This window comes from Liolophura sinensis, chromosome 9 (assembly GCF_032854445.1).
Source record: "Liolophura sinensis isolate JHLJ2023 chromosome 9, CUHK_Ljap_v2, whole genome shotgun sequence".
Taxonomy (NCBI): Eukaryota; Metazoa; Mollusca; class Polyplacophora; order Chitonida; family Chitonidae; genus Liolophura; species Liolophura sinensis.
The window spans coordinates 27831613-27858936 of NC_088303.1; the positions used below are offsets into that span (position 1 = coordinate 27831613).

The 27324-nt window shown below is 39.0% G+C and overlaps 2 protein-coding genes across 6 annotated transcripts; one reads left to right on the plus strand and one right to left on the minus strand.

Moving 5' to 3' along the window:
- Nucleotides 1-5: 5 nt before the first annotated feature.
- LOC135474753 (GATA zinc finger domain-containing protein 7-like) lies at nt 6-23739 on the minus strand. Of its 5 annotated transcripts, XM_064754336.1 has the most exons (12): nt 23564-23739; nt 22260-22364; nt 16465-19684; nt 15346-15616; nt 14829-15019; nt 14438-14610; nt 13857-14047; nt 13243-13366; nt 8833-8901; nt 6095-6271; nt 3542-3760; nt 6-2568 (listed from the first exon to the last, which is right to left on the minus strand). In XM_064754336.1, the coding sequence occupies exons 1-12, from the start codon at nt 23637-23639 to the stop codon at nt 2519-2521; spliced, it is 4866 nt and encodes a 1621-aa protein (XP_064610406.1). In that variant the 5' UTR covers nt 23640-23739; the 3' UTR covers nt 6-2518. The 5 variants fall into 5 exon arrangements, 3 of the variants coding, with proteins under 3 accessions (XP_064610406.1, XP_064610407.1, XP_064610408.1); XM_064754337.1 differs by lacking the exon at nt 3542-3760; XR_010445004.1 differs by lacking the exons at nt 6-2568; nt 3542-3760 and adding an exon at nt 10585-10700 and having other exon boundaries at nt 6208-6271.
- Nucleotides 23740-24247: 508 nt separating this feature from the next.
- On the plus strand, nt 24248-26596 carry LOC135474754 (uncharacterized). Its single transcript, XM_064754339.1, is given in 2 exon segments — nt 24248-25900; nt 25902-26596. Coding segments are annotated over 2 exon segments (744 nt in total). The 5' UTR covers nt 24248-25435; the 3' UTR covers nt 26181-26596.
- The last annotated feature ends 728 nt before the right edge of the window (nt 26597-27324 follow it).

Genomic DNA, 27324 nt, shown 5'->3' on the forward strand with positions numbered 1-27324 from the left:
CTGTATCAAACACAGATGTGTTACAAACATTCTTTATTTTGAACAGATGTTTTAATGACTTGATCTTGTTCGTAACAGTCGTTCATGAGAATTAGTCACAGTTGTTATGATACACTTATTTCAGACAGGAGATTATGACACACAAAATACATGTAATAATGGATGCAGAAAATGTGCTCTAACTGTTAAAAATATTCAAAACTGAAACCCTCAGCTAACAGCAGACTACCTGATCTTCTGTAGCAATTATTCCGGTGGTAAAGTGATTGGCAGTATGCAATGACTGACAAAAGCATAGTTATTTCATGTGAACAGAAATCCTCAATGGATTGAGAAAGAATACACATCTGTGGTCATACAAGACACACAACTCGACCCATGGAAGTATGTTTTAATCAAATCTAGAATACTGACATAATCTTTGAAGTATCGCACTTGTTTCTTACCAATACATTTCAGCCAAGTAACTCAGTGACCACAGTGGGGAGCAATGTGGGAGATAACATCAACACTAAGTGTAAAGATCTGATTTTGTTTTATTTACATCTATACACAGATTAAAACCATACTAAACTGAATGTAAATATTCTAATCCCCAAAAACCCCCACTTATTACTAAGGTCTCAGACTGGTGCTATGACAGTCACCTTGTAGAAGATCAGGCTCATCAATGGTTAGTGTGTTAAAACAACATGTGTAGGCCTATTTGTGTACAAGCTACAGTCACACTAAGGCATCTGACATCAACCATGAACCCATTCTAACAGTCATGAGTTATGAACACACTTAATTACACTCTTAATCACTTCACTACCAAAAAACACAAGTACATGAATATATATGTATGTGGGTGTATACATATATATATATATATATAGTGTGTGTGTGTGTGTAAAGCATGTACATGTTTTGCATCATGATACTGAAAAAAGTCTTGCTACCAAATTTAAAAGCCATGTGAACAAGTAATATGAAATGTAAATTGCTTGTGCTATACAGGTGTGCTTGGACTTGAGAGCCTTTCAAGTGACACACATTACCGATACTGTTATCTACTGGATTTCTTAGCTCTGGACAAGATTAAGTAAAACTTTCCATATGTGATAACATATGTCACATATGCACTTCAGAGAGGCAAATATTAACAAAATTATTATGAGCAAGCTAAAGTTTATACTTGGTACTGGTAGACAAAAGCTTAAAAAAAATATAATAAATCACAGGTAATCAAGATAATTAATAATCCATACAACTGAGGACCATTAAGACCAGACTTTTAAACAGACTTCAGGAGACGTTCATTTCTTACAAGTTCACACCATCAACATGTGACTTTAATGAGGATGGTTTAGTCCTGCTTCCATAAGACACCAACTCACAATATACAGTAGCACAAAATATCACAAACAGCTCTCAGGATTTAGGCCCCTGATACCTCAGTCTATATACATACACTAAAAAAGCACAATTCTCCTGTCAAATCCAGCTGTCAAAACTAGATGTAGCTGGTACCTTAGTGCAAGTCTGTATTGGAATTCAGACGTAACAAAAAAAAAAAACCTACATTCATCTATGTACAAATACATACAAACTTTTCACATGTATTAACACCAGGTAACATAACAAACTGGTCAGTTCCACCATATCAGCTGAAGTCAAAACACAACTAACATGAATTAACACATGAAGTTACAAAGATAATGGTGATGACACTGAATACAACTGCACTACACATGTGCAGGTATAATAAAGTTACAAACTGAAGTATTAACAAGCATATCTGAAAATTGTAGGTTAAACAATATCAAATATTTTTATCAAGCAAAAATACTGTTTTAAAAGATGAAAACAAATTGGCACAATAGTGTCGACTCTGATGTTTGCCTCAGTGAAAAAATAAGACACTGAGAGACACATTTAAGCTGGGGGCATTAGGATCCTGTGCAAACATTTTAGATTGCATGTAAATGTATTGAGATCACCGAAGACACGATTAAAATCAAAACTCAAGTGTCGATAAGTGTGATGATGTGTCCTCAAGCCAATACCTCAGTCAAACCTTTGATAACATTTTTACAAGAACAAGTGTATGGGCACAAAATTTGGCTGACCACAAATTGTCACAGGACTCGATTCTCTGCATCAAAATGATCTTGCGTCTGTTGTCAAGCCTTAGTGGTTCCTCTCATGGTACAGTGACCACACAGAAGAAATTACATGGCACAAAGCCTGGTTCAATGTACTGATGCCTGGAGCTCTTCAAGCAAAAGCTAAATAGCAGCCTTGTTGTTAACAGTAGTGCTTCCCTCTTCAGTCATTCACTCCTGTCACAAAGTCAAAGACCCCATACTTGTCAGCTCCACTTCTACATCATATACTGAATCTGAGGAGGACGAATGCTGATTTTCAGTCCAGTTGTGATGAACCAGAGAGAATTCGTTGGAACACAAGTACATAACCATCCACAGTCAGGACCCTAATGAAACAGTACAGTAGGTGACATCCCAGTGAGCTCTGGTCATGAGGGCTTTGAGACCCCGTTACAGACTGGCCGCAGCAAGTCCACCACTGAAAAAACAAAGTGACCTGATCACATGTATGGTTAAGGAGGACTATCAAAGGCATTAACTATAAAAACATCTGAACTTGGTTCCATGCACTGCAAGATTAACAAGTTTAAACTGCTGGAAAACTGTATTGTTATGACCTGAGATGTACACAGGGAGCACTGCAAAATTATAAAAAAGCCTTAATTTTTCAACGATGACAATTGCTCTAAAACTGTTCTTCACAAGTTTACAAAGTTTTAAAACGATGTGCACACTCATTTAATTTCCATTCACAACTAATACAGTCAATTCCATAAGCAGTTTCAGTAATATGTACTTCATGTAAAAAAAAAAAAAAATGTATAGCCTTGGAAGGCAACAGCATGAGAAACTTAAGTCTGAGCCACAGACTTAGTCGCTGGAAAATTTCAATGGCATCAAGTTAATAATCCATGTTTACATACTCAAGTGCATTTTTACTAAGAAGTGGCCATAGCTCTGTTCACTGACTTGCAGCAATTTTGGAATTTGAGCACTACAGTTACAACTGTACTTTCGATGATGCATTAATGCCAAAATCCTGAAGGAAGTGGTATTTTCGAAAGCCTGGCCATATTGTACAGTAACATTGCACCGTCAATCTACACAGAAGAGCTAACAGCTGCACTTCTTATGGAAACAAAATCAGCAAATACATCACAAAATTTAATCAATCAGGTGAAACACCACCTATGCTGACAGCATTATTGCTAAAATGTTGGCAAGTGGCCTGGAGACTGGCCATAGTTCATTTTTTTTCTGAAGGACAGCATGTTTTTACATTTTTTTTTTTTGCTGAATTTGTCTTCATTTAAGCAATGCACTAGAGCCCACTACAAAGAGAATAATTAGAATGGTTTGGTTGTTAGGCGACCAAAGGTAATTAGTGCTCTTCCCGGTAAACTTCTCAACATAATACAGACAACACAGAGTACAGGACAGAGAGAGGGTACCTTGACCGGAGACATTAGTCTGAGGGTTGCTAATGCCCACTGGTGGCACGACTATATAACTCGGCAGAGTAGGCTGTACACACTGATTGTTACTCATGTTACTACCCGATTGACCCCCGTTGACGCCGCCCAGTGTCAGCAGGATGGGTGGAGAAGTGGAGTTCCAGGATGGTGCTGCTGACAGAATGACGCTCGTTCCTGGGGGGAGGGTGGACCTATCTATATGCACACAAAATAAGTCCAAAGAAAAACTAATCATCAGTACTTTTTCCACACAAAAAACCTTATCATATACCAATAGCCAATTTCTAGTGAAAAAAGCATCCAGCTTCCCCTCTACTACTGTTTATCACCCTGGGAATGGACATTTGGATCTGTCACTATTTGATACACAGACATTTTCAGTAAAACAGCAACAGCCAATACAATGCCTCAAATATGTACCATGTAGCAAAGCAGCTGAGATATGCGACCAAAGCTCAAAGACAGCAGTCATTAGATCAAAGCATATGGAATCATTTTAAAATGTATCAATTTGTCATTGATTGTCACCAAAATGGGCCACACAAATCATTACAATTTCTTAAACCCATACAACAGCCTAAAATAACTTTGCATTAATTTTTCAATATCCAATGATTGTTTAATGTGTTCTGCTTCTTAAGTTTACCTCCAAAGGGTCATGTAAGCCTTTTTGTGAGTTAAGCAAAATGCTAAACAGAGTTGACCTACCCTATGCACCATAATATAGATACAAAATGAAAGAAATGTGTTGAGCATAAATCCTCCAGCTTCACATGACACTACAGTGTCAAACGTTTAAAAGCATATTAGAGCACGGTGGGAAAAAAAAATCTAAACCACTTGTAAGAAGTTATTTTGGGGCCACAATTAGGAAGTATACAACGCTTCTTCAGCTTTTTGGTATTTATATGACATGTCACAGTAACCAGACAAATGACTTCTTCAACTTTAAAACTTGACTAGTAGTGCCTACAAGACCACACACAGATAGATGTACAAGGTAAAGTTACGGACTCAACATAATCCCTAATGAGCAAATAATTGAACTGAAACTTTTTCACACATAATCATGGCACAACACTGACTCTGCAAGCCTCAATCCCAGATAACGTCCGTCCTTCTCTTACTTTTTCATATCCAGCCAGACGTATTTCTTAGTATCCATGGCAGTAGAAATGTATTGCAAAGGGCATGGGTGACATTTATATCGACTGTGTAATTCACAGCAGAGTTCATATTGGCTGACAGACTGAATATGAACTTTACTAATTATATTTCCAAGCTGTTGACCTGTGAAGTTCATACAACAGTACGTGGCCAGCCTAACTTGCTGGAAAGTAAATCTTTACATGAACACATCCAAATTAACTGTAAAAATAAGCATCCTATCAGATTCCCACAGACTGTGTGCTTGGGCATGTAAATAAGAATGCTCATTTTTAATCCCACTTTAACATAAAATCACAACACATCAACAGAGGCAGGCCAAAGAAGACGAAGAACAAAAAAATTAACAAAAAGAACAGAAAGAGACATTACATAAGCCCTGCAACAATTCCTACATAGGTACAAATGTGGGTCATTACATACATCCTGTTTCCTATAAATGAAAATGTGTATGCTCTGTATTTCTTATTTATTAATTATTTTTTCTGAATATCACTGCAAAGTGTGATTTGAAACTCAACATATCTTTATCAGCCGTGTGATCTTCGCTGAACTGTTCTTACATATTATTCCACCTAACAGGTCTAACAAAGAAAATTCCAGGACTAAATACATTTGTGTAAATCAGGTTACAATAAACATGATCCTTATCTCTGACTACATGACCCATAGATCAGCCATGGCTTTCCATTACCTAACCGATGTTCAGATCCCCTAGCAATATAATCATCATGTCAAATTCTTCCTTGTGTTTCAACACAAACTGTAATTATGCTTCTTTTCAGTGTGATATTTTAGTAGTGTTCAAAGTTGCATTCGTTTCAAACTTTTATATCATGTATGTTGTGAACTCACCAAACAGATTCCAAAGTAAACTACTCAGGTCGCATGGACATAAATGTGAAAGTGAATGTAAAAGTTCAAGTACAGCATACAGGCAGCAATAGTGGAGCATTAAGACTAGCAGACCCAACAACAGTTTCGTGATGCAATACTGGTATCTGAAATCAGCTTTAGAAAAATCATTCCTAAAATGCAAATATGCGATATGGAAAACACCCTTTTTATTTCCAGAGAATTCATGATGTGCATCTTTTCAGAAAAAAAAAATTAAACTAAAATTAAATGACCCAATATTAAATTTCGATAGCCAAAAATCAGAGTAAAATCATATAAACACTTTATAACTTGTGTAACTCATGGTTGCACTTATTTCCACTCCCCTAACTGCTTCTTTTACAGTGCAAAGGGTGAGCAACAAGTCTGCAATTTTTAGATTTTCCATATCACATAGGTACTTTACAATACTCTTCAATTTAACTGTACTAGAAGTGTGAGAAAAGCCTCAAGAAGGGAACAAACCAGATGCTACTGTACTCGGAGACATGGCAGAGAAGAGAAGACTGCTGCAGGCTTGGTTGTCCTGGTTAGTTTCCATCTTCATGCTTTTCTTCTGGGACATTATGGTCCGTGCCACATCAGCAGGTAGCTGAAACAGGCCTGATGTTGGGGAAATCATCTCATTCAGCTGGAGCGCAGCTGCCAAAAAGTAGAAATTAAAATATTTTTTTAATGAACGAGTCACATTTGTGTATAAATGCATGTTTAAGTGTAGATAAGAACCAATGCTTGGCACTTTACATAAGGGGCTTGCTCCATGACACCATCATTGTGACATCTCCTCAAATCACGCCAAATATACACATATTCATGTTTTCCACTTGTTTATATCACAACTAATCATCTATAAACTGTAAAACATTGTGGCAAAAATATTTTAGCTACCTATTTTTTCAGTTTAATTTATTTCATTGGGATTTAACTCAAGATAAATCATGTTGTTTATGAGACCACTGTCAGATTTAAAGGTTTAGTGTAGAAAAAAAAAAAAACACCACTTGGTTGTCATCTAACAGTTGAGCCAGCCAGATCTAGGTTCAAACTCATTCATTAATGGCTATTCGTCTCCAGATTCAATCCGTTCAGCCAACTACTCCTCATCAGTGAAGGGGAGAAAACATTTATGGTAGGACCAAAAATAAGACACTGTTGGGTATACAATCTTGAAGACACCATAACGTCCAAGCAGATGTCCATGCATTCGTACAAATAAGTGCCACCGCTGTCAAACTAGCTGATGGAACCTTGAAAACTTACCAGGCCACATTAATGTCTATTTCCCGTCTCCCAGCTTCTTGATCGATCCTTCCCACAGAAACAAAAAAATTCCCAACATGATTGTCTTCCACAAGCCTGTAAAACTCCAGCATTCTTCTCGTCCAAAGATAAGGACATGTTTAGGAAGACTTAATCAGCTTGTGAAGCTATGAATTCAGCGGGGTTCATCTTGGGAACTGCTTAGACATGTACACATGTGTATGTATGCTTGTGTGATTTACTACATTGGGTTTCCAGTCGGATTTTCCGGATCATCAATCTACTCCAGGACAGATATTTCACAGATAACCATAATATAGCGACAAAGAGTGAAGAAGGGAAGAGAGTAGTGCCTGGGTATCATCTTGTTAGACAGTACATGTACCTAGATGGTTGTATTAGGTATGTGATCAATAATGGAGAACTTGTAAGATTCCTTGTTTAATTTAAAAAAGTGGTTCAAGTTTTTGTACTCTTCTGTTCTTTTCTCTAGTATGTTCCACATTTTGCTGTACAGGATTATGTGCTCATAAAACACTTAGCTCTTTGGACCAATGAGAATCTAATTCAGTTGTGTAGGGCTGTATTTACTGCACATTGCACAATATAGATTTAGGCCCTAGTTTGAAATCAGGGTGTGTCACTTCTCACAATGTGTTTCACAATTTTTCTCCTATTTCCTTATCTCACCAACATTAATTCATCAGAAGAGGGTGTCTCCAAGACATTGAAACAACCCCCTGGCTAATCTTATGCTAGCCATGTTGCCAGTATATATACACCACCCGCCTGGTGTTTTTATGTTTACAATATGATGGGGTATGTCACGATATTGTCAGTGGAAATATAATATGCGACAGTACTTTTATTTTGTTTGTTTCTGTTGTATCATTGCCATGCGTGATCTGTGTTGACTTCCTGCAACCAGGAAATGCAAACTTAAAATTGGACTATTTGTGTCTTTTTGTGTTTTGTTCAGTGTCTGTGCTGGTAGATCATGTCCTGTCTGAGTGAAATGGCCACAAGTTAAAGCATCAGCAGAGCTTAGGAAGTGAGGCCATTTACTGTACCCAGCAGCACTTGATATCTGTTGGCTATGAACTCCTGTACCATGCCTTCCAGCAGGGCATGACTACTAGTGGGTTCCAACATCAACACAGAATCTCCTCCTTTTATCCTTCATATTCCATGGCAACTGTATTAACATCTGGTGATGCAACACCACAATCGTAAGAAAGATGTACACATGCGATGTAATGACCTAATGGTGCGTTCCTTGCCACTGCTTAATATGGCTTTGTCAATACCTTCTGAAATAAAAGTCTGGCTGGTTTCCTTAATTACAGTGAAGCCTCGCTATAATGTGAAAACTAATATACCATGACCTATACAACACCGCTACTACCTATACAGTCATGAAATAAGGCTTATACAGTCTCAACTATCCTTGTTTAAGGCAAAGGATCAGTCTAGAGAGTTGGGGATTTTGAGGGGAAGGTTTTGAGGTTGTTTTTATTTGCTACCTTCGCAGAATTTAAAGCAGGGTAATTTGACATACAAAATATGTCTCCTGACCTAGGACCGGTTTCTCTAAGGGGTCTTAACATTACACCAGCCTAACCATCATGATGTCGAATACTGACGGCATACACCAAGAAATACACTTGGTATTTACGATCGCTTTTAGAAACAGTCCCCAGAACATTATAGTGAGGCCACACTGTAACTGCCCTACAGGAAATTAAGTATAGTAACCCAATTTGGTACAGGCACTAAAGCTCTCCAGACGCACCAGTTACCAGTACAGTCATTTCTGCATTCAATGTGAAGTGTGGGTACTGTACTTTCAATAAAATAAGTCTGCATCTTAATTTCAGCCTGGACATGGCAATTATAAGTGAATGATTCTGAATGTGTGCTGATCCTACGGTTGAAGTACATACCTGGTGCAACTTTGTCCAGGAAAGACTTGGGGGTGCAGGTCTCCGTTTCCATGCTCTCCTGTTTCACCTCTATACAAAGCAAACAAACACACAGCCAATAAATGACCACATCCAGCTTTATAACAGAGCTGAGATACAGTATGGTACATGTGTCCATTCTATATCACAGCCTGGAGGGGTAGTAGCAGAGAGAAGATCGGGTGACTTTCTACCTTCTTTGTGATTGCGAGGATCAACTGACAGTGACACTCTCTACCTATAGTTATGCTGTAACTGATACTAACAAACGAGAAACCATGCCACATCCTAGTCTGGAAGACATGCATGTTTTCCACTTCAGTCTACAGGTAGTGAATGACATTCATCTGTCAATGACAGCACACAATCACAGTCAAGCTTGAACATGAATTCTCTTAACAGCATAGTGAGCCTCCCCAACTATTAGATCCTACCAACTACTTGCACTGGGTTGAAAACTTGCTCGCATGTGGATAAAATGTGTGCTTGGCTAGTCTTGTCGATCGACCAGACAGTACTAAACATAGCTTCAAAAGATTAACTCTTCACTTCCGCAATCAGGTAAGCTCCATCACACAAGACACAACCATGACAAAAAAAGCTACATTTTTCTACCCAGTGAAAGATATAGGTGAATCTGACTACATGGGCTAATCACTCTTCTGTTAGGAGAATACATGCAGGTATCTACACGTTTTATGGTCATGTTATAATTCAACAGACAGTAATAAATTTGGAGTCAAATTGTGTCAGAAAAAATGAAGACAGCTTTGTGAAGTGTTCTATTTTTTTTTCCTCATCTGAGCCAAATTATTCTCGAAAGTGAACACCCTTCCACAAAGCTCCTCTGGGAAATACTGTGTATTAAAGCCACCAGACTTCACTCTGATAGGGACAGACAATCACTAAGGTAAATACTTATGTGAAGAAATAGTAAAGTCATGCTAAACACATATATATCCCAATACCCAAGAATTAAAGGTACAAATGTACTTGATTCCTGTAGAGAACATTACTCACATATACATGTACATATAAGTCTTGTCACTATACACTGTGTAATTCTAATTAACATACACGATGAAATATTTGTCAATATACTGTGCTATGGCATGTTGCGGAAGACTGGGGAAAAGAAGCAGCTTCCCAGATGATAACTGGTAGACACACGGTCAAAACAACTGCCATCCACACACACAGGAGGAGGAAGATACATGTAGCTATGAGGGTAGGGAGCCAAAACAAGGATAAAGCGTGCTCCACCTTCTCTGGTCATTCATAAAGCTTTTTTTACTCGTTTCTTCTGTACATAAAATTAATTACCCAAATGATTTTAACAAATGAATAATCTTTTTTGTTTGTTATTTTAAAAGGGAATATTTTAGTACTTCAAATCTTTTAAATTTAGTTACAAACTTTCAGTATTTAAAATGCCTTCAAATGAGGATTGTATGCAAATAGAGGGACAGTGATTGGTGGAAATACATATGCATGAATTTAAAAACCAAATCTTCTGTTTCATAGAGGTGAGACACTCGCTATTAACACGTACCGCAATCCCACCGAAATCATCCAAAGTGCAAAAAAATTATCAAATTTACCTTTTGATTTCACCTTTAACAATTCATGCATACAACAATCATAGAGTACCACTATTTGAGATACAAGAGCTCATTTGGGAGGCATGGTAAAGCTGTTCCTAAGATGCCTATAATTCTAGCATAATGCCACCACCTGTAGTGCAGGGCAAGGTCTACTCGCTCTGGGTCTGCCAACAAATGGCAAAGGTAGGACCTGCCTTAGGAACAATACCTCAAGAGACTCTGTGAGTCAGCCACATGGCCCGGATTCTACAGGGTAAGACGGTACACACATTAGAAATTCTCCCCACCCACCCCCAGCTCAAGTAAAGCAGACAGTGAAGGAGTCTTATCGTATGATTAAGCATAAGCAGGTTGAAGGATGAAAATTTTTTTTTTTTTTTTTTTTTTTAGTACATTACGTTGGGTCCAGAAATCTCACAAAAGCTGTGACACCTGTAGGGCAAAATTTCAGACAATTTACAGTATTGCTATTTGTGATATACCTGTATGTGCCTGGTAGAACAGACCCATTTAACAGGACACAGCATGGTTGAAAACCTACTTAGGCCTCCTCATTACAATTAAGAGCTAAGAGTTAATAGACAAAAAATTCGTCACTACAATACCTTCCCAGCATGTTTCCAAGTTCCAAAATGATCCTTTATCAGGCGTCATTTGATTGATGTTCAGGTGTGCTTAGTTCACACATGATGACATCTTCAAAAGATCTGTTTCACCTTACTTCTCAGCTTCAAACTTTTCCAACAAACATTCACCAAATCTTGGGCTAATGAGGGTTTACGCGCAAATGGGCTTTCATTTTAGTGTTAGTGTTAAAGCTAGCCTATGAACAGACAATCTCATCATTAACCTCTTCAGATCACATAATATCGTATTATATCTAGATCTTTTACAAATGAGACAGTAAAAGGATTGTTCATTTTCAAAACATCTCCCTAAAGTATAAAAATGTTATCAGCCAGTATAGTTCTAAATTTTGCATTCTTCCATACCATCAAAAGCTGTTAATAACGTACATATACATCAATGAAATGTTCATGTTAACTTGCATAGTGGTAATATGAATTTTGAAATTCAAAACTGTGGACGTTTCTTCAGATGTTAATGACAATAGCTTTACTTATGCCAATATACTCTTGTTTTGAAACTACACATATAATATTTGTACATATTTCCTCAAAAGATAGACAATATATCTCTTTAAGATTTACACCATTATAATAATGCAAGACAAATTTGCAAAGGTTATGACTTCCACAAAACTGAGGAACTCTTTTTGGACAAAATATATGAAAGCCCATCAAAATTCTGACATCATTCTGGGGACCATTTTTGAAAATATTTTTTTCTTGCCATAAAGTATGATGAAACAGACCCAAGAGCACAAAATGGGCTGAAACTTAAAACTCTCATTACAACAAATAAAGACTTGTGCCCTTGAAATGAAAAGATGTCACGTAAGACACACACTTTTGAAACCTTTCATCTTATCAACAACATAGGACACTGAGCCACATACAGCAAGCCATGGCCCCATGTGTCCGAAGTCATGGGAAGTAACCACTCTCATTCAAAACACCTCCTAATCTGATTAATTCCAGGATTCGACATTCCAGGATACGAAACAGATCTCAAACTCTTATTTTGGCTAGCAGAGATTCAGCCATGTCATTTTCATTCAGGGGCCAAAGCTTTAAAGTAATTATTGCCAGCCCTAATGATTGCTGCATTAAAATTTGATTAATCCACAAAGTTTTCAAAATAAAACATCTTGATCAATTAATAAAGGTTCAAAAATTGTGTACTCCTAAAGACAAATATTTTTTTTTCAAATGATTCAGTGACTCAGTGAATATCTGCTATTTTCCGTTTTTTCAGTTCTGAACAAGTACTACACACAAACACTGACATGAACAGTCTTTTAAGAGGATTTTTGTGCCTACGAGAAAATTTTATTTATTGTGCTTCTTTGTTTCTTGTCCTTATTTGCATAAAATCAATTGCATGCTATTTCAATAGATATCACTGGTCACAAAATCTTCCTATGCAGCAGTGAATGGTGCTCCATTAGAAAATGGAGCAACGTTGTCACTGGATATTCAAACATAGTTTTTGCTGGCAGACAATCATTAGACAACCCCATTAATGCTGTGAGTATTCTGCTGCTTTCAGCAAAATTTAAACAAACAGGACTTCATGTTTGGATTGGTAAGCTATATGGCGTAACATTTTAACATTTCACAAAATGATGTAATTTTGTCTGTTCGATGAACTGTTCCAGAATCTGATTACAACGCCGTTAGCTGGCCACACAAGGTAGGTTCACCTTGATAAACAGATCTGAACAGATTACCTATATTATATCCAAAACACAGAACCTCAGAGAAAATTGCTGGGTTAGTTCCTGATGTAAATATCCAACATGAGACCTGCCTGCATGTTACATTTAAGAAGTACTCTAGGCAATCAACCGTGAATCTGTACATTGTACAGACGAAATTATGAAATTCCTCAGTTGTCATCATCACAAATAAAACTGAGCACACAAGATAATTACACAGTCCAATGCCAATAAAAAAGATGCCGTTGAAAAGAACTTTATTCTTGATGCAAAGAGCATTATAACTGAATGACTGGTACCAATCAGTCTCAATGCTGAGAAGTTTATTAACATGAAACTCGAAAAGCTCAGAGATCTCTCTGACCACTCACAGTATGAAGGGGGTGTTAGCTGACAAGGATTTACATCACATTTGTTTAGCGAACAGAACAAGGGTTGAAATCTTACTTGGATGATAGATGAAGGGTTGGGGATAGCTGGTCTTCCCACTGCACTGCACAACGACCTGTGCAGTGACTGGGTCGGTAATCAACAAGCTTCGATATGCTGGCACACTGCAAATCAGATGTGTCTGAAATCAAAGTGAAAAATTATGTTAATTAAGAGGCTAATGGATGGATCACTTCACATTCCGTTCCTGGTGAATGCAGCTAAAACGTAATGGCGTCACAGAAAAACTGAACATTGAAACCAATGTGTGGGACATTCCTCTACCTGCAACAATAGTGCTTATGACGTCAAATTCACTGACACTTGATTGACAGCGTCCATTGTGAAGGACAGTTCTTAACTTACGCAACACATCTTGTAACTAAATGAATGTATCCAGCGTATTATAAACTTAATTAAAGAGAATAATAGTCTGAACAGATGTTATTTACTTGGCGGCTGTCCAGAAGTTGAGGTTGACCACAGTAACTACTAAGCAATCCATGCTTACAAATACAAGCTGTAAGAACAAAGGTACTAGTCAAAAAAAAGATACCAGTCTAAAAAAATAAATCATCTTTTTTTTTACTACCAGAAAGAGATACACTCTGTAATACACTCTAAAATCTCACATTTTGGAAATAGTCTGTATCAATATCGCCTTCTCCCTCCCACACAGTTTCTCCGTTTTCTCCTACTTCTTGAAACAGAACTTTAGTCCCTTTCATGAAGTTCTTGCCTATGATAAAAAGTTCACCTCCTCCTTCAACAGGGGATTGTGTCATTGATTTCTTACAGATTTCTGGACAACCAATAGGCTGGGCTGAAACACAGTACACAATTCAGGAGATGAAAGGCCCTTACCATTTATTCAGTTACTTTTAACATACATCAATTTTGTTTGATGTTTACACGATGTGGTGCCAAAATAGCTGTGATTATTTAATTTGATGAGGGAAGAAAAAGCAGAGGATTCTTCTTTATCATAACAATTTAAAAAATATATGCTTTTGTCATTTCTATTTCAAGCTGAATGGTAAATAGAAGAAAAATGGCAAAAACTCAGCTTGATCTCATCAACTGGTGTTATCATAGGTGTGCAAAAAGCTATCATAGGTCATGCACAGCAAACTCTAAAGTATAAGAACAACTAATGTGGCAGGAACTCCACATTAATGTCATCTTTAGGCCATACAGTTATGACAATACTCACTACAGAGGATAGGATGAGACGCAATCTGCAGTGTTTGGCAACCACCATCGGGGCACTTGAAGGACACACGGAAAACCAATCTAGCTTTCAGACTCTTCTTCTTGGCCTTAGCGACGCCCATTCGCTGTTCCACATCTGCATTCCTCAATTTCAGGATCCCAACACAATCAATTCTACACACAAAACATGACATGTCAGTGCAAAACAAATCAATCATTCATTCATCACTTTTGAGGACACTTCACCCAGTGTAGGAAATTACTCCACCACATAAATCCTTATGCATGTAAGCAAAATGATGTTAAACAGTACAGCTATAAAGTTAGTATAATGGACAACATAAAATGAAATTATGTCCACAATTAATACCATGGTATAAACAGGTACTTACTTGGCAATCATATCACTGGTAGGATCTAGCTGTAGCTCAATAACTGTCGTTCCATCAATTTCCCTCTCAGTGCAAGGAGTAGAATTTTTCCCACACACCTTACATGCCTGATAAAAGCCATGAGGTTTGACTTTGCCAGAATCGTTTCCCACAAACACCTGGAGGGTAACAGCCTGGTGAATACCAACAAGCTGCCAAAGAGGATAAAAGAACAATATAAAATTTTACATATAATTGTATACCAGTACAGCATATGATGCATACTCTCTATTGTTATTTCTTTACTACAGCTACAACAATAGTGCAACTTAGTAAAAATGTATAGGGTATATTCACTTCTTGAAAAGACAAAGGCATTCACAAGAATGTTCTATTTATACAACCTAAAGATTACTATTAAAACGAAATGAGTATTGGAGTTCTTGCTCTGACAGTTTGTTTAGTAGTTGAACTTCCATCCACTTGCATACGTGTGAACACCAAGCATTTACATTACAAATGCCATGGACTGGCCTACCTTGACTGTTGGGTGTCCTTGTTGGGAGCGATCTTTGACGGAGCCTCGACTTCCCTCTGTCTTGTACCTGGCCCTGTGCTGATCCTCCGGCTGCTCTACTATCTGAAGCTGGTAGCCGTTAGCACTGGACGGGAACTGCTGACACAGGCTGGCATCTATAAGCTTCTTGTTGTTCCGTCTGGTCTGCTTCTTGTTCACTCTTGGGGCTTCACTGGATGGCTTACGGAAGTTAAAGGTTCTGTTCTCGGATTCAGCAGCGATACTGGTAGGCCTGTTGACATAGACATGAACATACACGTACCAAATGTTACTTTGACACTGGAATGAATGGCTGACTATGGCTTAACACCACAATGGAAATATTGCACCCATACAAAACATGATACTGGATATCAATATTATAAGTATGGCAGCAGATTATGCTATCTAAAGGGACATGAAAGGCCAGAAATAAGCAGATCTCACCGACCACTGGTGGTCTCGCATACTTAAGGAGAACTTTATGCCACTCCTAAAATATGGGCTGGCAAGAGTTTCAGTTTGATTGATCAATTTGATTTCCTAATCCACGCAATACACTGTATCGAGGTTCAAAGTTAACACTGGTCCACTACTTTTGAGGCCAACAGCATTTTGGTCTGGCCACATTTAATTTATTTACCAATGACATTTCTAAACAATGATTCAAAAATAAGGGTTTTCCTTTTTTTAATAGAGGAAATTAAATTGCTGACCAGTTTGATTAAGTTTTCCTTTATTTTCACTGAAGGATCAGCCATTAACCAAAGCTCAGAACATACTCAAAGGATATATCAGTCATTGACGCACTGTAGTTAATTTTCATCCCCAGAGTACTTCAACAAGAGAACAGTATGATTGTTGTCCAAGGTTCCTTATTTACTATCTATAGTAAGTTTTACATTTCTTCAGAATTACAATTTTTCAGACACTGTTCTGCTCTGTTCTGTAACACGGTATATGTTCAAGCCCATCTCCTTCTTGTTTGACTGCTGCTTTAAGTCAGGAGGTTTGTCCCCACAAGGTGCTGTGCAGTGATCTTGTAACAGGCCAAAAAAAAAAAAAAAAAAATTAAGTGTGGTACATCAAATCATACTTCACCTTGGAGTAGGAGTTCCACTGGTCGAACTATCAACAGTAGCGGTGGATAAACTGTGAGAGTTCAAGGCTGTCAGCCCTAATTGACTGGAGAAGGAAAGTGATGATGAGGACGCCGTCTGTGTGCTGGTGGATAGTTCACTTGAGTTTTTAATCATTTGTGAACTCAGACCTTTGTAATCCAGATCTTCAGGAAATATAGTGTCCTCATTTAAAACAGACAGGAGCCGGTCAAATTCTGATCCCATGTGCATGGGAAATACAGTGTTTTTACTAGTATCCATAATTTTCAACTGTTCAGACATAGCCACTAGACTAGCTTGGCTGTTCACATCATGCTCCATGGATTGGTGGGTGGTAGTTAAAGAGTGGGAGGTGGAGGTGCTATTGTGGCTGTCAGATGTGGCACTCGAGTTAAACTGACCCAAAAGTCGCGAGAAGAGTGACTCTGTGAATTCGTTGCAGGACACACTGGGTTGGACTGGAGGTACTGGACTTGTCTGCTCCAGGTTCCCTTCAGAGCCAACAACATATGGACTGTCCAGGTTACAGGGGCTAGCCTGGCCAGAAGTACTTGTGCTCACATGCTGACTGCTGGAGTTGCTGTCTGAGTAAAGGTTTCTGAAATGTCCCAGATCTTTGGGACAGCCTTTTATTGTGTCCTGACGCTGTACATCACCAAACTGAAATGATGTAGGCTTGCCCTCGGCAATCCCACCTGCGGATTCGGATTGGAATTGCCCATTAGCCACAACATCAAAAGACAACACCTGATCATGGCAGTTCCCCAAATGATTATCTCCTGCCACATGCCCTGTGGCTGCTTGATGGCCGACAGGTCTATCCGACTGAGAAGTGTTGTTCAAAAATGATCCAGCATCTGGCCTGGGGCTTACAACCTCATTAGCAGCATCGCACATCATTTCTGACATATTCTGTGAATTGGTTTCAGTGTGACTAGCCATGTAGCCAAATGTATTATTATCCATTGTTTGGTTACCAGCCTGTTGCATCATATTGCCACTGGGGCCTTGTGACACTTTAACGTTTTCGTTGCCAGGTGAGTAGAAATGGTTTCCCCCACTGCTGTCTGGAGCAAACTGATTGGATGGATTGTGACCACTTGCTGTCGTAAATGTATTTGTTTTCTCCATTTCGGACATGTAATACTCCATTTGAAAGTGTGCTTGGGAGTTGCTAGTTTCTTTCTTCAAACCTAGGGTTGAAGGGCGCTGCGAGCCTGTAAACACGCCCTGTTGGTGCTGAGCTGAGCTCTCAAGGGGCACACTGTTTTGCTGCTGGTTACCAGGCGTAGGAGACTGTAGAGGGGAGCTTAGGTCCACCTGCTGAGAGGTGTTCAGGTGCACTGACTGATTGAAGGTGGTGTCTATTGATGTGCTCATCACATTCTGTCCAAATTGTTGTAGTGGACTGTTGACATGATGAATTGAGTTGTTTACATTTACAGGTCCTGTATTGTCTAACTGTTGCTGCATCGTGCTTAGTAAAGTGTCCGTCTGGCTCATGTCTAATCTCTGAGAGTTGATATTGTGTTCTCTCTGCTGATGACTATGAACATCCACGGGCTGTGGTGAGAGGACTGAATTCATGCCTGTCTGCTGATGCATGTTGACATCCATTTGTGATGGTTCGTTTACACCCACCTGATGTTGAGCATTTACTGACTGATGGTGGACTACTTGTTGCTGGCTGTCTGAACCCATTGGATTTTGCTCCTTCACACCTGTTTGCTGTGGAGAGCTCGTTTCCATTTGCTGAGGAGAAGTGTTGCCAACTGATTGCTGAGTGTTCCCACCCACATGTTGTTGAACATTTAAATTCATATGTTGTGTGTTCATACCAATTTGCTGTTCAGTGTTTATGTCCATCTGTTGTTGAGACTTGACTCCCATCAGATTTTGGTTATTCCCACTGATCTGATGTTGGCTGTTCCCACTGATCTGATGTTGGTTATTCCCATCTGTCTGGTTTTGGTTGTTCACACTCATCTGATGTTGGTTGTTCACACCCATCTGATGTTGGTTGTTCATGCCTATCTGAATCTGGTTGTTGATGTTCACACCCATCTGATGTTGGTTGTTCCCACCAATCTGATTTTGGTTATTCACACCCATCTGATGTTGGCCATCACCCATCTGCTGTGGGCTGTTCACACCCATCTGCTGAGGGCTGTTCACACCCATCTGCTGTGGGCTATTCACACCCATCTGCTGTGGGCTGTTCACAACCGTCTGCTGTGGGCTACTCACACCCATCTGCTGTGAGCTGTTCACACCCATCTGCTGTGAGCTGTGCACACTCATATGACGGGGTGCAGACACATCCATCTGTTGCTCATCGATTTCGTTCACTTGTTGACTGCTCACAACCATGTGTCCTGCTGAGTTCAGTTCTCTCTGTTGCTGAGCATTTGCGTCCACTTGCACTTGAGATTTCACTTCCATGTGTAGTTGCAAGTTCACATCTGATTGCTGATAAACCCCAGACTCCTGTTCAATCTTAACATCCATGTGTTGCTGTCTATGTACCTCCTTTTGAAGCTGACCATTCATACCCATCTGCTGTTGAGAGTTCACACCTGCAGGCTGTTCAGGTATCTCACTTGTCTGCTGTGATTCATTCATGTTCATTGGCTGTTCACCATTCACCCCCATCTGCTGTTGCATATTCAACTCCATTTGCTGTATGCTGTTTACACCTGTATGCTGGGGGCTGTCTACCATCATCTGATGCTGGGCATTTAAAGTATCTTTCTGCTTGCCTACAGTTGAAGCCAGCTGACTGGTATGCTGGGGTGAGGGGTTGTCATGAGATGATACCATTAGGTGGGCGTCTTGAGCTTGGTACTCATTTCCAACCACATGATTAGTTTGAGAATCTGCACTGTGTTGACCTTTGAGTTTCACATTTCCGCATAAGTTAATATGTCTACCAGTTGGCGAAATAGGTCCTGGCATCTGACCTGGGTGAGAAACACCAGTGAAAAGCTTGGCCTGATATTCTGTGTCCTCCCCAAATGACTGAACAAATGAGTTTGTGAAAGTGTTGTGCTGATTGGCTGAAAAACTGGTCCCACTGGTAACTTGCGTTGATTCATTTTCTGAGTTGAAAGAATTAAATCCGTGAAATCCACTCTGTTCCATTTGTCTGCTGTTAATACTGTTCGCGTTACAAAACGACCCACTTGGCATCTCCGGTGTACCTGTGAAAACAGAGGTTAATTGAAATGACAAACCAAAATCAAAATAGATGAAGACATTAATATCCTGGGCAAATGAATGACAATGGATGACTAAAGGATGAAATGGCTTACATGCACAGTTTTTAACACATAATCACCTTGAAGGGACAGGATAATGATCTCAATCCACATGATTTATTTATTTGATTGGTGTTTTTCATCGTACTCAAGAATATTTCACTTAGACAACGGCGGCCAGCATTATGGTGAGTGGAAACCGGGCAGAGCCCGGGGGAAACCCACTACCATCCACAGGTTGCTGGCAGACCTTCTCACTTACGGCCGGAGAGGAAGCCAGCATGAGCTGGACTTGAACCCACAGCGACCGCATCGCTAACCGACTGAGCCACGAAGGCCCCCAATCCACATGAAGCCTGTTAGCGGCTTATGCAGAGGTAAATTTACAGTGACAGGTTCCTTAATACTTCACAACAGTGAGAGAAAAATGTACAAATATCAACAGAAAAGACAAACGATAAAAAACAATTTAAGCTGTTACACTCCTTACAGTGATAACGGTGGCCAAGCATCAAGGCCCAATTAAATGTCAAATTAGAAAACACCAAGTAAATAAATAATGCACTCAACTAATTTCCCACGATTGGAAAAATTAAACTTTCCCTAACATCTGTTTATGAACAGATGCTAACACACATAATGACGAAAAGCTCGGAAGAAAAACAATAAAAATATGCACAATATCAACAGGTGTCCAAGCACAGTGCTGGGCCACCTAATAAAAAAAAAACGCATAAAGATACTGAAATATATTTTAGAAGAGGAAATGTACTTAAATTTTTTTTTTTTTTAGTATATGTTATATGTTATCCAATAGATTTATCCTGTTAAAAACTTATTTACAAAACGAGCAGGTTCATACTGATTTAAACTACAGACCCATTCACTGCCTTCACTGACATGTGTTTAACCCTTGCAATGCCGAATGAGGAAATATACACACGTATCAAAATATTTCATATGAGTTGCTTCCCTTTAACTGTATCTCCTAACATCAAAATAACAGGAGCTAAAATTTGTTGATCACACACCAAGTCATTTATCAGTGATACAGAAGTATTGGTGCAGTCTTTAGACCTTGCCACAGAAAAATGAGCAGTTAGATCCTTTATCTCATTGTATCCAGGGAGGAACTATAAAAATGCCATGGACACCATGTTGATGTGATCATGTCAGTGCCTTAAAGGAGAATAAAACTTATAAACATATCTGGTGGTGCCTGCTGCATAATTTTGCGATTTTTCCTCGCCATACGCGTAAAGCCTGAAAACGGCAAAGCTGGCATAAATTGCCGAGTCCATCACGTCCTCCATCTTTAACACCCTGTAATTTATGCTGGGGGTGTATTGCCTCTCAGCCAATGAGAGTCGTTAACACTGCTGGCTTGTTTGTTGAACGCTGAACATACGTCCAACATTCCGGTTTCCCGGACGAACTGTACTGTTCACTACCTTCTGGGAAGAAGGGTTCTACCGGAAATGTACGAACTGCAATTCAGCAGTTTCAGACAGCAATTCTCCTAACACAGAAGACTTCAGGACTAGTTCTTAGGCAAAATGGAGTCGCCCACAGCGGATTCTGACGCTGACTTTATTTATAATTTATCAACTTGAGCTACATATTACCATTAGTTTTGTGGCATGCACCTGCGAGGAAATGCATACTCTTTTCAAAGGTATTTGATTGATATTTAAATTTTCTTCTCCTTTAATATATATATACCAATACATTTTTCAACCTTTTTATCTTAATGAGTACAGTACCCTACATACTGTGTTTCATGTAGGATTTTGCAGGCATTTATTTAGCCAGAATTTGAAATCAGGCTGTCTCATTTCAAATTTTCTCCTATTTTCTCTATCTCGTCCATGTTAATTTTGTCAGAATCCGGCACCTCAAAGACTGAGACACCCTTCTGGCTATGTTTTCAGGCAACATATTTTGTTTGATTTCGTACTGATTCACCGGCCTTATAGGAACAATTAATTTCTCATCAGAAAACTGAAGTGCTGGAATCAAAAGTATCACTTTATGGCATTATGTGCTTATGAAAGCGCACCTTTAAATACCAAACCTCAGGACAAATTCAGTAATTATCGTATAATATATTGTTACCACCAACAGGACTTAAAATAATTTCTACTTTCACGAAAAAAGCAACATTACTGAAACATGCTTTTAAAAAGACAAAATATTATGATTATGAAATGGCAAAATGGCAAAGAAAACATACAAATGCACGTAGGTCATAGACAGCAGAATTACTTCCTATCTATTCCTATAATGACCCTTACTGGCCAGACTATTTTGACTCATCCATTAACCTTGGCCACTGTACTCATGTGGCAAACCCTTTTTCACTGCATGGGCCTCGTCTTTGAAATTGTCAGCAGACCTGGCAAGGCACAGTTGTATGCCCTCTTCCACTCAAACACCTGATCGCCGAAGAATAATTACAGAAAAAAAAAACATTCATAAATATGAGTAAATTTAGTAAAATAAATAACTGAAAACTAACCATTCTCTTGTGCCGTCCTTCCCATCACCTGGGCTCCAGCATCAGAATGACTGGATACATCCAACATGTCATTTTGATCACGAGCAAAGTTAAAGGAAAAGGGCTCTGCAAATAAATAAAAAATCCTAGTACATTCAAATCTGAATGAATATCAAAGGCCACACTTCTTCTTGTCCTTTAGCACTAAGAGAAACAGAGACACCATACTAAGAACTCTAATTTCCAGACAGTCTTTTTCCAGCAGTCCTCAAAAAAACAACCTCCCAGAGAATTCCAGACACATGTACTTCCTCAAAGACATATTATCAAAGACAATGCCTTGTGTTTCTGTGTTTAGGGATCAGGTTAAAACGCCCTCTAGCAAGAACACCCTCTACCTAAAAGCCAGGGGTCCAAGGTTTGTGCAGGTGAGGGTCTACAACAACAATACTGGTCAGTCAGTGAGTGCAATGTATGTGTCACTGTAAGCCTAAGTATTTTTGGAAGTATGTGACAAATATCAGTAGTAAAGATCACTGTGTAATCTTTGTCAGAAATATCAAATATTCGCTGTTCATTTCTCTATACAACAACAATCATATTTACATGCAATCGGTTTACAAACTTTAAAGTCCAGAAATAACTTAAATGTGTATTTTACCATAACATACAGCAACATTTATAGCCCATATATATGTGTATATATATATATATATATATATATATATATATATATATATATATAGAACACATACGGAATCCATTCAATATGATCGAAGACATACTTCCAAGCCAATGCCGCTAACATTGAACATGCATTGCATATAGACAGCATTTAGGTAGAGGGCATTCTGACTGTAATTCTGTGTTTATAAATCCCATTTTTGCTTTTTTCCTTTTTTGGGGGGGGGGGAGGGGTTGAGTATTTAGTTTCACATTATATCATTTTGTTGGGAAAATAATGAATACATGTATTGGCACTTCGGTAGACAGCTGAAATTTTGGACATTTTTTATTTTACCTAATTTTGGTAAGTAGGCTAAGAAAAAATGCAGTAAAATATCTAAAATACAATAGCAACTGTCTCACGACAACATGGTATAATAGTATATAATACTGATTTGACAATGTCACCTGACACATTTTTGGACAAGGAAAGGCACAAGACGACCTTCATAAAAATATCTCCAGAACAACAGGAGGATCACGTGACTGTCTCTAACATCGTCGGCACTGACCCGGACGTTCTATTTTTTTTTACCCCGAGTATATGGGCGGATAGTTCACATGCGCCATGTTGTCGGGACAAGTTAAGGCCAACATACCTGGCTCAACATTGGCGATTGGGGCAAACTCGGCAACATCTGCAAGCCGTAGTTCGGGTAAGATATCTTTCGGCATAACACTCTTGTTTCTTGTATTCCCGTAAAATCAATTACAAATCATAGTTTTCAACGAGACGTGAGTCACCTAACGACGTTCTGCAGACCTCTCGACTCGCCTGAATATCTACAATCTGAATATGTTAATAGTCGTCTGCTATTTTAAGGCATCTCTGTCAAACGCCCATTGGCTTGGCCCATCTCATGAATTATGCATGACCTGCACACCGGCGTAGTCAACAACTTATATTGGAGGGAGGCGTGGTTTTGTGGTAATGAATGATCGAATTTACTTCGCGGAAAAGCAGACGTCATTGCTGGAGGGGAGAGGGGTCATGATTCTGGGTTTTCCAGAACTTATAGGTCACTGTGTTTGTTTGAGGACAGAGTAAACTTAGCTAATATTCCATACAATGCAGACAGGAAGACTGTTTTTTTTCAAACTTGGTAAGCATTTCTGGCACCAGACGTACTTCACATGTGATGATCGTTGATGATGTACATGTAATTAAGGTAAATGGCATTAAACAAGTCATTGACCAGTAGAGAAGAGCTAATTTTATCAGATAAACACGTGTCCGCCTTGATAAGCACGTGACTTTGCACCCGTGTGCCACATTCGTGCAACTGGGCGCCTGCATGGCCTTGAATCTGGACCGTTCGTTCGAAACCAGCTCGATCCGACGTGCTCTGCTGAAACTTCTGTTATGTCAACACGGTTTTCAACTACTATGAGCTACCAGTCGGTGTTTGATGAGGTCTTGTGCAGACCGCTTTCATCCGGTTCTACCGTAAACCAGTGATGTAAACCACCTCAGAAGCTTATGTTGCTGCCGCCTCGACCACCTTTTATCCAGTTCTGTCGTCAATATTGATTTACTTTAAAACAGTTGCACATGACGTAGGCTAATTGAGTCTGAATGATAGAAACTTCTTAAGATTTTTTTTCTCTAAAGTATTCGAGAATTTACGAACGTCATCGTACTAGACCACCCATTGATTGGTGTTTAATACCGCGCTCAAGAATATTTCACTTATACAACAGCGCCCAGCATTATGGTGGCATAAGACTATAATACTCCAGATTACCCTGTCTCGCTTATCAGGAACATGTACATTGTATATTTCTATTAAATAACTGTCAAGGAACCACAGCGACGTAACAGCTGGTCTCGTGTTACCTGCATGTATTCAACCGTCATGCGATCTGGTCACAGACATGCGTTGTGGTTGTTGGTCATTTTAAACTCTTTGCATGTCAGGTAACACGAGACAATTTGAGGTTTTGCGGCATTACATAACAACTGCTTCTGGGGAGATTTCCCAGTCAGTATGATTTCTTTTTCAAATCTTATTTGATCTGTGTCATTAATTATAACCATGGACTAGCTTCTCTCTTGATTGTATATTATATAACCAGCCTTATTGTGGATGTTACATGTATAAGTAAGTATATTGCAAGGAAACTGATATAAAAGTTTGTTTTGGATATGGCTATTTTGATTGTTGATACTCATTTACGCCGGGTATGTTATGATAGTTTGAAATGTGAACTGCTTGGATTATTGGAATGTGATATATACAGGAGAGTTGAATCTTTGTACAGTGGTTGCATCACACTTCACAGAAAAATAGCCAGTCAACCATATTGGAGTCCTGTTTGCATGAGTTGGTATATAGGCACAGTCCTGCAATACTGCTGCCAACAGGTCATGCAACTTTTCTGTTGGTTTGCAGATATACTACTTGCTTACATGTACATTGCCATTTTAAACTTTGTCATTTGCAGTGCCTCTCTTGTTTTGAATGACCACCATGAGCGATTCTGACAGTGACCTGGGCATGTCCACTGCCCGTGATAGGTTGAGATCATTTGACAGTCGCCATGACCCGAGAGTACAACAGTTACTTCATCAAGAAACCAAGGGATACCGCAAAGCTTCCGTCTTCATTGGTCTGCTGTACAGCGAGGACCGGTTAAATGTTCTCCTGACATTGAGGTCGTCTAGATTGCAGCACCACGCTAACACGGTGTCCTTCCCGGGGGGTAAGGTAGACGAGGGGGATCAGGACGAGGTCGAGGCGGCTTTACGTGAAGCAAAAGAGGAAGTTGGTCTGGAACCCTCAAACGTTGAGGTGGTGTGCACGCTTTCGCCTATGATAGCCTCACCTAACTTCCTTACGGTCCCAGTGGTAGGGTTCATCAAGGAACAATTTGAACTGAAGGTGAACGAAAACGAAGTCGAAGAAGTTTTCTATTTACCTTTAGAGCGTTTTAATCAAGGATGAAGGTCATTCCTCTGAAGTCTTTATGCGAAGCAGTTCTTCAAGTCCTTACATCATTCACAGATTCACAGATACAGTGATTGGTCAAACTATGATCACCTGGGGCTTTACTGCTAACTATTGCTGCCTTGTTGCCAACATTGTTTTCAACAAGCAAGGTTTTAGTTACCTATCCCAGGATCCAGTTTCTGCAAAAGATGCATATGAGCAAACCATACAAAGAACACAGAGGATATTGCATGTAACCAAGACCCACGAGTTGGCTAAAATGTGACCATTAGCTCCATGTTAGTTATGTGAGAAGTTTTGTCCACTGATTATCCGGAAAACAATACTTTATCATTTACATGAAGTACATTGCATATTTGTTTGTATTCTTTTATGTACTTTTAACTTATGTTTGATTTGATAATGACCACCAAAAAAAAAAACCATCGAGAATGACCCAAAATGCGTTCATAGCATTGCCCCATCATCTTTCCAGTCTTCCAGATAGTGTGTAGATATTGATATCTGGCCTGCAAGATGATATAAAGAAACGCCCTGTACCGTTCATAAGAAAACAGTAAGATCTTAAGAGTGTAAACAAATCAAAACTGTGTTTATTAATGCTTATAGAGTTTTCTTAGCCTGAAATGTGGATGATACATATTGGTATTTCGAAGTAAAGTTGATCTCGGTACAGCTTCAGTGATTTGTTTGTGCATAAAAGAAATAAGGAGCAGAAAAAATGAGATACGGAAGGATAATCATGGAATGCGTTGATATATTGTAATGGGCTGTCTGTGAAAGTGTCGACATTGAAATATCTCTTAGAAATGAATTTAAATATATATGTCTTATTATCAGCAAAGTTTAAAAGAATAATTTATTTATTTAATCACTTGTTGTTGTTTCCTAATATATTTTGGTATCATTATGTAGCCATATTCAAAAGTGCAGGACTGCCTATCATGCAGATATTTTGAGTATAAATTAAACTGACAGACGCAAAAGGAAAACCAACTCCACATGTAGCTGACGTACATGTACCTTCTGTCGTTGAATCGCAATGGCAATAGCCCTCAGTGTTCAAGGAACACCCAATGATTCTGGAATCTCTAGCCATTGGGGTCTTTGTGAGTTCAAGTCCAGTTCATGCTGACCTCCTGGCGTAGATTTCCTCTGCGCTATAAGTGAAATATTTTTGAGGTACGGCGTAAAATATCAGTGAAATAAGTAAGTACATCAAAATATGACCAGAGTACGTAGCGTAACTATTCGTCCTATAAACGCTGAGGTGGTGAGCAAATTAACAATAAAACCTTCGTCCTCAAATATTAAAACTTTGATCCTCAAATTACAGGGCGAGATTACAGAATCAACAACGCATGAAGTGTTGGTTTTCAAATCCGGGAGCCTCCGTGGCTGAGCGCAGC